The 12,573-nt window shown below is 41.9% G+C and overlaps 1 protein-coding gene across 1 annotated transcript in view; it reads right to left on the minus strand.

Annotated features, from left to right (window-relative positions):
• Positions 1-418: 418 nt before the first annotated feature.
• POLA1 (DNA polymerase alpha 1, catalytic subunit) overlaps positions 419-12,573 on the minus strand; it is a 158,330-nt gene continuing 146,175 nt past the window's right edge. Inside the window, exon 36 of the mRNA XM_072137924.1 lies at positions 419-1,147. Coding sequence (XP_071994025.1) covers positions 1,005-1,147 — 143 coding nt within the window. The 3' untranslated portion in view covers positions 419-1,004. The remainder of the gene's footprint in view (positions 1,148-12,573) is intronic.

The raw sequence follows: 12,573 nt of genomic DNA on the forward strand, positions 1-12,573 counted from the left end.
GCATACAAATATACCAGATCTAGCAACAATATTTACCGATACAGTTATTACACCTATTACTTTAGATAAGGTCTGCTGTTTAGAATTCCCATGGCTCATGTCTCCTAAGAATCCCTCATATACATACGTTATGGTTGGTCGGCACCCGATGACCCTCTCCTCGTGCTCAAAGACAAGTAATAATATATGAAAATTAGAGATCCCGGCACTTTGAGGTAGGTCAAAACAGATTTCTCCTTTTATTTATGGAGCTCCACAAATAAAAGGAGAAATTAGTTTTGACCTACCTGGAAGTGTTGGTATCTCTTACTTTCATAATCACAATGCATTCAGAGAGAAATAAACAGTAAATGTAGCACAGTAAATAGGCTACCAGACATTTTAAACACTTTATTTTATTTGTTAACATTTTATAAAAATGTACAATTTTATTTGTAGAAAATGAGTAAAGTTTGGAGATGTATTAAAATGACAAGGACACAGGTTTTTACATCAAACTTATCAGAGAAAAAACATTTTCCTGGATAACACATACAATTAAACTGAACCTCTGTAATATCATCTGTAATAAAACCCCCAAGTACAAGAATGCAAATTACTGCTAGTCTAATCCACCTCTATACTTCAATATAAAATTTCAGACATTACTCTATTGAGTCATTTTATTAATTACCACGTTTGTGATGAGAAACTGATAGATTGTGAAAAGGCAAAACATTAGTGCTCCTATCAAGACCTTCAGTGACCTTGTTTGCTGAAAGCACCTCCACTAAATACTGAACAGTAATGTCTGGGATCACTTACACTACAGCCACACTCACTGGAAATTATTCAATTAATGTAGAAGTCCTTATTATCTCTCAGCTCTTCCAGGATTTTTACAAAAGAATATACAATGTGTTGTGACAGAACTGTAGAAAATAATAAAACAACACATTTTACAATACATGGGATGGAACACATCTAAAGGAAGGTCTTAACACTTGTAGGCGCTTGGTAAGAGCTTATTTGAGGACAGTGAGAGTCTGGAACAACTTGCTGAGGTTTACTTCAGAGTATCCACTACGTGATAAGATCAGGTCGGTAGTTTGCTTTAATTTCTTGTATGCGGTTTCTGCTGGTTGATTGTGCGACTTTTTCAAGTAAACTGCAACAATAGAAGACAAATTAGATAAATTATAGGGTCATAAGTAACATGTAAAATAAGCCATTTACTTTAATTAGTACACAGGAACCAATAAACAAATGGCGACACAGCCATCAAACTCGACTCAAGTTGTAACGGGCACCATACAAAACAGGCATATGTTAATCTAAATGCTCAAGTTTCATTTAAAAATAAGTTAACATTCAGGCTGCATTCATACATTGCATTAACATTGCGTTTACAGTGCACAAGTTAACACAATGTAAAAGAAATGTTAACATTTTGTAAATGCAGCTGAATAGCGTTTACAATACGTGAAACGCAATGTATGGACATTTTGTCCTACCTAAAATCTGAAAAACATGAAACTTATCAGAGGCCTATATCCCTCTAAATAGGAGAACCTAACATATGCAACATAGTAATTCAAACATACTGGAATATACAAAATAACAAAAGGAACACTTAGGAGGAACACTTAGATTTTCATTCGGTAAAAAAAAATGTAAATAAATAATAAAAAAAAAATTAACATATTAAGATTTCTTGCCTCTGCAGTCAAATTCAACAACTACCCCCCAAAATCGTGTATAAAGATAGACATGCAAAGTCTGCAAGCAAGGTTAAATCTGCTCTACAATGGATGTTAACAATAGGCTCTAACTACAGTAACATTCAGGCCTGAATACACTTTGAAAATTGGGCACTGCAAAGACTGAAACTGTAATAATGCCAAACTGTTCCAGGGTATATGTTAAATGACATTCACAGGGTCATATAAAAATTGCAAGAGAAGCTCTGTAAAAGAAACAAAATGAGAGCAAAAATGGAGCCTGAACTCTATGTAGAAGAAAAATTCTAGGACTGTTGAGCTGAGATTAATGGAGTTCAGAAAGACAAATGGGGAAAGAAAAATGTACCGCTGCAGGACCATGTTACAGATCATTGCTCCGAGAGCATCAGCCCATTGCATCTTTATTTCACCAGCACATGCACAATACTGCGTAGCAATAGCATATCATGAGCAAATATTACTCACACTTTGGCCTGGTTGAAAAAGGTTCAAAATATATTTGGGATTTGCTATGGAATTACATTAAGAAATGACATGACGTCAGAAAGAACAATGCAGACTTACAGAAGTGGCCACACTTCAATGTATGTTGCCCCGGTAAATCTCTGCTTATAGCTTTGGTTTTGAAGCCCTCATACTGACTTCAGTCTTTCAGTATTGTGATGGTTTCACTTCATGCACAAACCAACCAGAAAGGTAAAGACTGTCCGTAGTTGAACTCATGATGACAAGTGGTTGAGTCAGGTTTTGTTGAGTGCTACTGGTGTGCAACCCTCAAAGCTTATCAGCTGCAGCAGCCTATGTGCCTGTGTCAGTCTCCTCTCCCTCCCCGCTTCCTGTCCTGTGCATTGAGCCGCGAGGGAGAGAGGGGGACGTTGTGCAGTATAGGAACAATTCATGAAGAGACACAGGCACACACAGGCTACAGACATTTTACTAAACTTAACTGGTTTGGGCTAAATTCCCCCATCATGTCAGACTTTCAAGTCCTGCTTGATGTTAAGAGTTCTGCCTTACAAGGTAGCCAAGTACTTTTTTCCTTATCCCGTCCTGGAAAACTTTTTTTTGCATATTTCCCAAAATCCTCAGTGGAGCACCAACGGCTGTAAGTCAGCCTTTCTTGGCAAAGCCTCTGTAAGGAGAACTCTTTTACTTCCCCAACCTAGGCAGCATAGAAAGAGCCCACCAAACTAGGAGATAAAATAACCAGAATTTTACCTACTACATACTAAATATCTAGGGAAGGTGCCATCGAAGTTACCAAGGAGAACTATTCGGCAGTAGTAGTTGTACACACAGGGATTCTACGTTGGAGAGAATATCTCTTCAGTATGCACACACTACTATCTACAGGCTTGGCTCAGTTGTAGATGTTGGGTAGTCTACAAGCACAAATCCAACCCCGCTTTATTTACAATCGTAGGGGAGGAACAAACTACATTATTAAGAAAGGATAGAAACACTGAACAGCACATTACTTCAACTAAAATATAAAAAACACATTTTTCTACATGGATCATGTCATGTACGTTTTTCTTTTAAATACAAGTAAAATTAAAATTATTGTGGGGCAAACAGGCTTTCAATTGGGAAAATGAATTCAAATATTTTGGTGTCAAAACAAGCTGTAATATGTCAAGACAGTCGCAGCTTATTTTCCTGTCCCCATTAGCATTTCAAAGAAAACGCTATCTGTAGAAAACAAAACAGGAGACAAATATGGATATACCCACTATGGTAATTTTAATTCTTTTTCAACAAATTGCTAATTGGGTATTGATGTGTTAAGATCATGTACACAAGAGTACACAAGCTTCAATTAGTTGAAATTCAGTATCAGCTAGAAAATGGTAAAAATGCACATTTATGAAAAGAGATCAGTATTAGTTAATCTGCCATATTCTGCTCCAATAGGTCACAATGTTTTCCAAAATACTCATGGTTCATTCAGTGCACTTGGCAATGTGTGCAAGAAAAAAAAACAAATAAAGAGATGCCAAAACAGGCCTTAACCTCTGGAAAGGGCCAGGCAAAGTATTTCTAGAATTCTAGCCATGGTCCTGCGCGGAATAAGGCACAATCACGTATATCCATTTACATAAAAAGCATTGAAAGTTTAGTTACTACAGTTATATTGGACAGGACTATTTTCTTCTTTAAAAAGGCTTACGGACCCGATTCCTGCATACACAATGATAATCTGCAACTCCCGTCCCATTTGTTATCGCTGGGCACCAAAAAGAATAATTTTTCATTTTGTACTGCTTGTCTTGCTTTTTACCCCTGATATTGATGTTGTTAAAGGGGTTTGCCCATGAAAGAAAATTGGAACCCCCTAGTGATGTTTACACAATAAAAATCATTTTTAACCTCCTTACTTCACAATTTTACTCAGTTGTATTGCGGTTTTAGCTCCTATAACTCAGTGTTTGTCAGTGTAAGGTTCCAGGGTGTGGGCCGAGACACTATCAGCACACAGCGATCATAATGTGTCTGCTTAATGTGGTTAGATTATTAGGGTAAAGGTTTATATACACTCATTTAGCTTCTGAACATTCTATTAGTATCCGACAAATATAAAATCGCAGCCATAACATACACAGCTCTGCTATATCTCACCAATAACACATACTTTCATATCTGCTGTACCTCCCCCCGGATAACGATCTTATCTGTCTGTAGCTTTACTCTCATCACACGCCGGCAGCCATAACACACACAGCTTTGCTACATCTCACCTATAACACATACTGTCAGATCTGCTGTGTCTCCCATGAATAAAGATCTTATCTGTCTGTAGCTTTACTCTCCTCACACAACGGCAGGAAGTGAGTGTGTGTATGCTTATCCTGGAATGCAAGCGTGGGGGCTAGAAGGTACAGGGTCGGGTCTAGGAACAGCCAAAATTGTGTACGCTATTACCAATAGAGACCGGTTAGAATTATAGCTTTGAAATGCTGTATTTTTGTTAATAACAGTAAATTAGAGAATGTATTACGGTAGTTTGTTATCTTGAGTACATTTAAGAAACTTGTCTTCGTGGGAATACCCAGGAATACAAAATACTAGGATTAGGTTCATTCTTGAGGCTAGTATCAAGCGCACACATTATAATACCTTTAACACGTTTTTTAGGGTCTGTAAAACTATGACTAGAACAACAAAAGGGCATAAGCCATTTTAGCTACATTTTTCTAGTGCATACTAACAAAATTCATAGGAGGCGCAAAGCTAGAATAGACATTGATAAATCTGGTGCCGAATAAAAGGTGGTCTTCCTTAGCACTGTGTTACTTTGAGACACCTTTTATCAATCTCCCCAGGTGCTTATTTTGTCCATATTTCTTCCACAATACACCAAATATAGTCTATGATACTTGAAAACCAGATTTCGTCAGTTTCCATTACTCATTAAGACAATTTACTAATGGGGAAAAAAAAAATACAGTTCCATTTTACAATAAGAGGAAAAAAAATAGGCACAAAAAAAAAAAAAAAAAGCGCTTCTAAGGCTATATTCACACGAGCCCGCCATACAGCAAGGAAAAGTAAAAAAGAAAAGTAATACAGCTCACCCTGATCTTTAACAAGTCCTCACACATGGGTGACAATCCATGAGGAAATCCTCAATCCTACAGAGTGCTGTGCGCGTAGCCTGCCAGGACTGCAGGTAAAAGTAATCCAAAGTAACAGAGGGTCGCGACACTTCTTAAAAAGCAACGTATTCTTTATTTCTTCATTTTAAAATTGCAGAGGACATGGCAGAGGTTTTGCCTTACCTTAGCACGGCAGGCACACGTCGGCGCCTGGGAGAGGATTAGGGGGTGAGCACTGCTCACCCCATCCCTCTCCATAGCGATATATGGCGGACGCCGCCGTATTCCGGGCCCCCATTGCCATCAAGACTGTGTGAATGTAGCCTAATACAGTTGAAAATACAGATGCAACCCATTTCCATATACAGGCAGTCCCCGGGTTACGTACATGATAGGTTCTGTAGGTTTGTTCTTAAGTTGATTTTTTATGCAAGTCGGAACCATATACTTTAAAATTGTAACCCCAATTTTTTATGGTCTCTGTGACAATTGGATTTTAACCCCTTAAGGACGCAGCCTGTTTGCAGGTTAAGGCTCGCAACTTTTTTTTGAAATTTGACCAGTGTCTCTTCCTGTGGTAATAACTTTTCAACGCTTTAAGATATCTCTGTGATTTTGAGATTGTTTTCTCGTGAGACATTGTAGTTTATGTTAGTAGTGTCATTTCGGTGATCCGTTCCTTTTTTGGGGGGTAAAAATTCAAAAATTTAGGAAAAATTTGAAAAAAATGACTATTTTCAAAGTTTCAAATGTTATACTTTTTAGACAAAAAGTGATACCACAAATTTTTTTTGATAGAAACCTTTTGCCATTGGTCTTCTTTTTATATCCATTATTTGTTTTAAGTTTCCATTTTTTTTATGGATGTGAGAAGGTTTGAAGTTTTAGTAGCAACTTCTCAGATTTTCTTGAAATTTGAAAAATGCTAACTTTTTGGTGATCAATTCAGTTTGGAAGTGCTCTATAAAGGCTTATGTACTATATACCCCCACAAGTAACACCATTTTATGAACCTAACATCTCAACCTATTCAAATCAGCATTTAAGAAGTCTGTTAACCCTTTAATTATTTTTCCGGAAGCATATGAAAATGGAGTGGAAATTTTGAAATTTCAATTTTGGATTTCAATCTTTCCAATTTAGCCCTAAAATGGATACATTCAGAAGGAATTTGAGGTAAATATATATTCCTAATTTCTTGCCCTGCTTCTTCCGAGTACGGCGATACCAGACATGTGGATGTCAGCTGCTGTTTCCCCGCACAGCGATGTCCAGAACAGAGTTAGCGATACTGGGAATTTGGAAAGCCAATTTGGCTGCAAATATTTTGTGGTGCCACAGTGTAATTGAAGAGCCCCTGAAGTAAAAGTACAATAGAAAACCCCCCAAAATGTCACCATTTCGGAAACTAGACCCCTCAAAGAATTTATCGGTGGTTGTGGTGAGCATTTTAACCCCCGACACGCTGGTCAAAATTTAATGCAAAGTAAATGGTGCAGAGTAAAAATTGCGTTTTTATCTCAAAAATGTCATTTTAGTGCCTCATATACTGTGCCCAACCCATGCCACTTCAGACAAACACCCCAAAAATCATTCTGCGGGTTGTCCCGAGTACAGCAATACCACACATGTGCCAATAATTTACAGGTTGGGCACACAGAAGGGATGAGAACGGAAGGAGTGAAATTTTGATTTTCCAGCTCCGTTTTCACATGTTTGGATTTGGAGTGCCATGTCATGTTGGCAGGGCCCGTGAGGTGCCAGTGCAATAGAAACCCCCAATAAATGATACCATTACGGAAACTAGACCCCTCAAAGAATTTATCGGTGGTTGTGGTGAGCATTTTAACCCCCGACACGCTGGTCAAAATTGAATGCAGAGTAAATGGTGCAGAGTAAAAATTGCGTTTTTATCTCAAAAATGTCATTTTAGTGCCTCATATACTGTGCCCAACCCATGCCACTTTAGACAAACACCCCAAAAATCATTCTGCGGGTTGTCCCGAGTACGGAAATACCACACATGTGCCAATAATTTACAGGCTGGGCACACGGCAGGGGTCAGGAAGAAAGAAGCACAATTTAGGTTTTCAAGCTTCGTTTTCACTAGATTGGTAATGGGGGGTACCCCCGAGGTACCAGTACAATAGAAACCCCCAAGTAGTGAACCCATTTTGGAAAGGGCACCCCTCAAAGAATGTATGTAGGCTTGTACGAGCATTTTAACCCCCAACACGCTGGCCAAAATTGAATGCAAAGTAAAGGGTGCAGAGTAAAAATTGTGTTTTTATCTCAAAAATGTCATTTTAGTGCCTCGTGTACTGTGCCCAACCCATGCCACTTTAGACAAACACCCCAAAAATCATTCTGCGGGTTGTCCCGAGTACGGAAATACCACACATGTGCCAATAATTTACAGGCTGGGCACACGGCAGGGGTCAGGAAGAAAGAAGCACAATTTTGGTTTTCAAGCTTCGTTTTCACTAGATTGGTAATGGGGGGTACCCCTGAGGTACCAGTACAATAGAAACCCCCAAGTAGTGAACCCATTTTGGAAAGGGCACCCCTCAAAGAATGTATGTAGGCTTGTATGAGCATTTTAACCCCCAACACGCTGGCCAAAATTGAATGCAAAGTAAAGGGTGCAGAGTAAAAATTGTGTTTTTATCTCAAAAATGTCATTTTAGTGCCTCGTGTACTGTGCCCAACCCATGCCACTTTAGACAAACACCCCAAAAATCATTCTGCGGGTTGTCCCAAATACAGCAATACCACACATGTGCCAATAATTTACAGGCTGGGCACACGGCAGGGGTCAGGAAGAAAGAAGCACAATTTTGGTTTTCAAGCTTCGTTTTCACTAGATTGGTAATGGGGGGTACCCCTGAGGTACCAGTACAATAGAAACCCCCAAGTAGTGAACCCATTTTGGAAAGGGCACCCCTCAAAGAATGTATGTAGGCTTGTATGAGCATTTTAACCCCTAAGGTGCTGGCTAAAATTTAATACAAAGTGAGTAGTGCAGAGAAACAATTGTATTGCAATTTATCAAATATGCCATTGAAGTGACAAAAGTATTTTGCCCAACTCATGCCACTGGGGAAAAACACATCAAAAATCATTCTGCGGGTTACCCCGGTTAGGGCAATACCCCATAGGAGGCAATAATCTGTAGGATGGAGACACGGTAGGGCTCAAAAGGGAATAACTTGTTGGAGCACAGACATTGTACATTTTTTTTTTCTTTTTGGCATCATGAAAGATTTGTAGATGCCAATAGGGGCCAGTACAGTAGAAATCCCTAAGAACTGACCCTATTTTGGAAACTACACCCTTCCATGAATTAATCTAGGGGTATAGTTAGCATTTTAACCCCACAGGTGGACCCCTGAAAAAGTGCATAATGGATAGTGCATAGTAAAAAATATCTATTATGTCATTTTGTGCCCAGCTGCTGCCATGGGAGACAAACACCCTAAAAATCATGATGCATGTTTTCCCGGGTAAAGCATACGGGACAGTAATCTACAGGCTGGGCACATGGCAGGGCTTAGAAGGGAAGGTGCGGCATGTGGCATGATGTATAAGCTGTGCGTCAGGGTAGCAACAGAGTACTCTAAAAATCCAGGGATGTATGATAAATTCGGAAGCAATCTTTCATACATAACCCTGGTTTTTCTGGGCATGTCTCACAGTGATGAATGGTGTCCTTCCGAATGCCATTTTTGGAGCACACCCTGCACCTCTTCTGTGTCCTTCCCTTGCTGGCTGTTTGGGGAACTACTCCTGGAAAGTGCTGCCCTGGTACAATACGTGTTGGGGCCTCACTTCCAGATGTGCTAGCACTCCCCCCTTCCTGGTCTCCAAAAAGAAAGTACTTTATTACCACCTCTTGAAATTCCAGGAAAGTTCCCCTCTGGCCGGCATATCGATGCAGCACATAAGCATTATACAATGCCATCTGCATCATGTGCACGGCCAGCTTCTTGTACCACACCCTTGACTTCCGCATGGCATTGTACGGCTGAAGCACCTGGTCAGACAAGTCCACCCCTCCCATGTATTTGTTATAATCTAAAATACAGTCTGGCTTGGGGGTTTCTGTACTGGCACCTCGTACTGGGACAGGGGTAGTGGTGTGCTCATGTATTGTGGTTAATACAAGGACTTCTCTCTTGTCCTTGTACTTAACACACAATACAGAGTCGCTGCATAGTGCCCTGCTTTCGTGCCTTTTAAGTTTTTGCCCAAGCAGCGACTTAGGGAGACCTCTCTGATTTCTGCGTACAGTGCCGCATGCCGCAGTATTTCTGGAAGTGAGGTACTTGAACAGGGTGGTGCTGGTGTAGAAATTGTCCAGGTAGAGGTGGTAGCCCTGGTCCAGCAGTGGGTGCACTAAATCCCACACTATCTTCCCTGTAACACCCAGGAAGGGGGGGCATTCTGGGGGCACTATAGTGGAGTCCTTCCCTTCATATATCCTGAACTTGTATGTGTACCCTGATGAACTTTCGCACAGCTTATACATCTTCACACCATACCTTGCCCTCTTATTGGGCAGGTACTGGCGGAAGTGAAGTCTCCCTTTGAATTGTACTAGGGACTCGTCTATGCTTACATGTTTTGCGGGGGTATATGCCTGGGCAAACTTGGCACTAAAATGATCTAATATGGGCCTGACCTTAAATAACCGATCATAACTGGGGTCACCTCTGGGTGGGCACTGTGTGTTGTCAGTGTAGTGCAAAAACTTATGGATGGCTTCAAAGCGCATCCTGCTCATTGCCATGCGGAACATGGGGGTGTGGTACAGAATGTCTGTGCTCCAGTAGTCCCTGATTGAAGGCTTCTTTACTATCCCCATAAGGAGTATTATGCCCCAATACTTGTGCATCTCTGCTGCAGTGACAGGGGTCCACCTGTAGGGTTGTGCATAAAAGGACGTGGGGTTTTGGGCAATATGTTGTGCAGCATAGAGATTGGTCTGGACTACAATTAAATTCAACAGCTCCTCATCAAAAAAAAACTTAAAAAAGTCCACAGCTCTGAGCCCTGTCGTGTCAAAGTTAATTCCAGGATGGCCCAAAAAGTCAGGGACCTGAGGGGTATAATTATCTGGGGCTACCCATGTGGGGTCAGTGGAAGCCCCAGACGCTTCTCCTGCAGAAGTCCCAGGCACTTCTCCTGCAGAAGTCCCAGGCACTTCTCCTGCAGAAGTCCCAGGCACTTCTCCTGCAGAAGTCCCAGGCACTTCTCCTGCAGAAGTCCCAGGCACTTCTCCTGCAGAAGTCCCAGGCACTTCTCCTGCAGAAGTCCCAGGCACTTCTCCTGCAGAAGTCCCAGGCACTTCTCCTGCAGAAGTCCCAGGCACTTCTCCTGCAGAAGTCCCAGGCACTTCTCCTGCAGAAGTCCCAGGCACTTCTCCTGCAGAAGTCCCAGGCACTTCTCCTGCAGAAGTCCCAGGCACTTCTCCTGCAGAAGTCCCAGGCACTTCTCCTGCAGAAGTCCCAGGCACTTCTCCTGCAGAAGTCCCAGGCACTTCTCCTGCAGAAGTCCCAGGCACTTCTCCTGCAGAAGTCCCAGGCACTTCTCCTGCAGAAGTCCCAGGCACTTCTCCTGCAGAAGTCCCAGGCACTTCTCCTGCAGAAGTCCCAGGCACTTCTCCTGCAGAAGTCCCTGGCACCCTACGGCGCCTTCTTGGGGGTCCTTCCAGGTCACTGGAAGATGAGCAGGAGGATGATGATAGGTAAAAGGGACCATCATCCCCACTAGCTGACTCGGTGTCAGAGGCAAGCATGTTATATGCCTCCAACACGGTGTACGTCTTCTGAGACATTGCACACAAAAAAAATAGAGAACTAGAAAAATTAGATAATGTGCACCAAACTACACGGATAAACCGTCTAGCAGGCACACAAAAAAAAAAAAAAAAGATAATGCACACCAAACTACACGGACAAGCCGCACAGATGGCACACACAAAAAATAATGTGCACTAAACTACACGGACAAGCCGCACAGATAGCACACAAAAAAAAAAAAAAGATAATGCACACCAAACTACACGGACAAGCCGCACAGATGGCACACACAAAAAATAATGTGCACTAAACTACACGGACAAGCCGCACAGATAGCACACAAAAAAAAAAAAGATAATGCGCACCAAACTACACGGACAAGCCGCACAGATGGCACACACCAAAAATAATGCGCACTAAACTACACGGACAAGCCGCACAGATAGCACACAAAAAATAATGCGCACTAAACTACACGGACAAGCCGCACAGATAGCACACAAAAAAAAAAAAGATAATGCACACCAAACCACACGGACCAGCCGCACAGATGGCACACCAAAAATAATGCGCACTAAACTACACGGACAAGCCGCGCAGATAGCACACAAAAAAAAATAATGCGCACTAAACTACACGGAGAAGCCGCACAGATAGCACACAAAAAAAATAATGCGCACTAAACTACACGGACAAGCCGCACAGATAGCACACAAAAAAAAAGATAATGCACACCAAACCACACGGACCAGCCGCACAGATGGCACACACAAAAAGTAGCTACGTACGGGCGCTCTGGAAAAAAATATTACCAGGCACCGAAAAAAAACCTATGTGCACCGCGCAAAAAGGCGCTACAAATGCACCTAGCTTGCCCTAAGACAAACTAACTACCGCTAAGACTGCTAAAGATTCTGTGCAGCGCTATTCACACGGCGCACTGAAAAGTGCGTCCAGTGCAGAACAACGCTAACACAGCGCACTGAAAAGTGCGTTTGGGTTCAGAAGGGACAGACAGGGAAAAACGGAAGACACGTGGGATCACACAAGGCGATCACACAGGGAACACACAGGACACAGGAAAAAACAGATAGGGATGGGAATTTGTAGGGAACAATAGGGATCAGATAAGGATCAGAACACTATTTATAGTGTAAAAGTGTATTTTGGTGCACACAGTAACGCTCTCTCCTCTCTCCAGCGATACCAAACCAAAATGGTGCCGCTGGAGGAAGAGGAAGGGGCTAAAACCACGTTTTTTAGCCCAAAATCGCTGTAATTGGCCAGTCAGGTTTGACTGGCCAATCACGGCGATCGGCGGGCGGGACCGATTTGATTGGTCGGGTGACGGAGACAGGAACTCCTCCTGCCTCTGTCACCCAAATCTCGTCCCGATGTCACCACGTCGCGAGACGTGGTGACAATTCTAAAATCCTATGCGCTCGCGCCGTAGCT

This window comes from Engystomops pustulosus, chromosome 2 (genome assembly GCF_040894005.1).
Source record: "Engystomops pustulosus chromosome 2, aEngPut4.maternal, whole genome shotgun sequence".
In the NCBI taxonomy this organism is placed as follows: domain Eukaryota; kingdom Metazoa; phylum Chordata; class Amphibia; order Anura; family Leptodactylidae; genus Engystomops; species Engystomops pustulosus.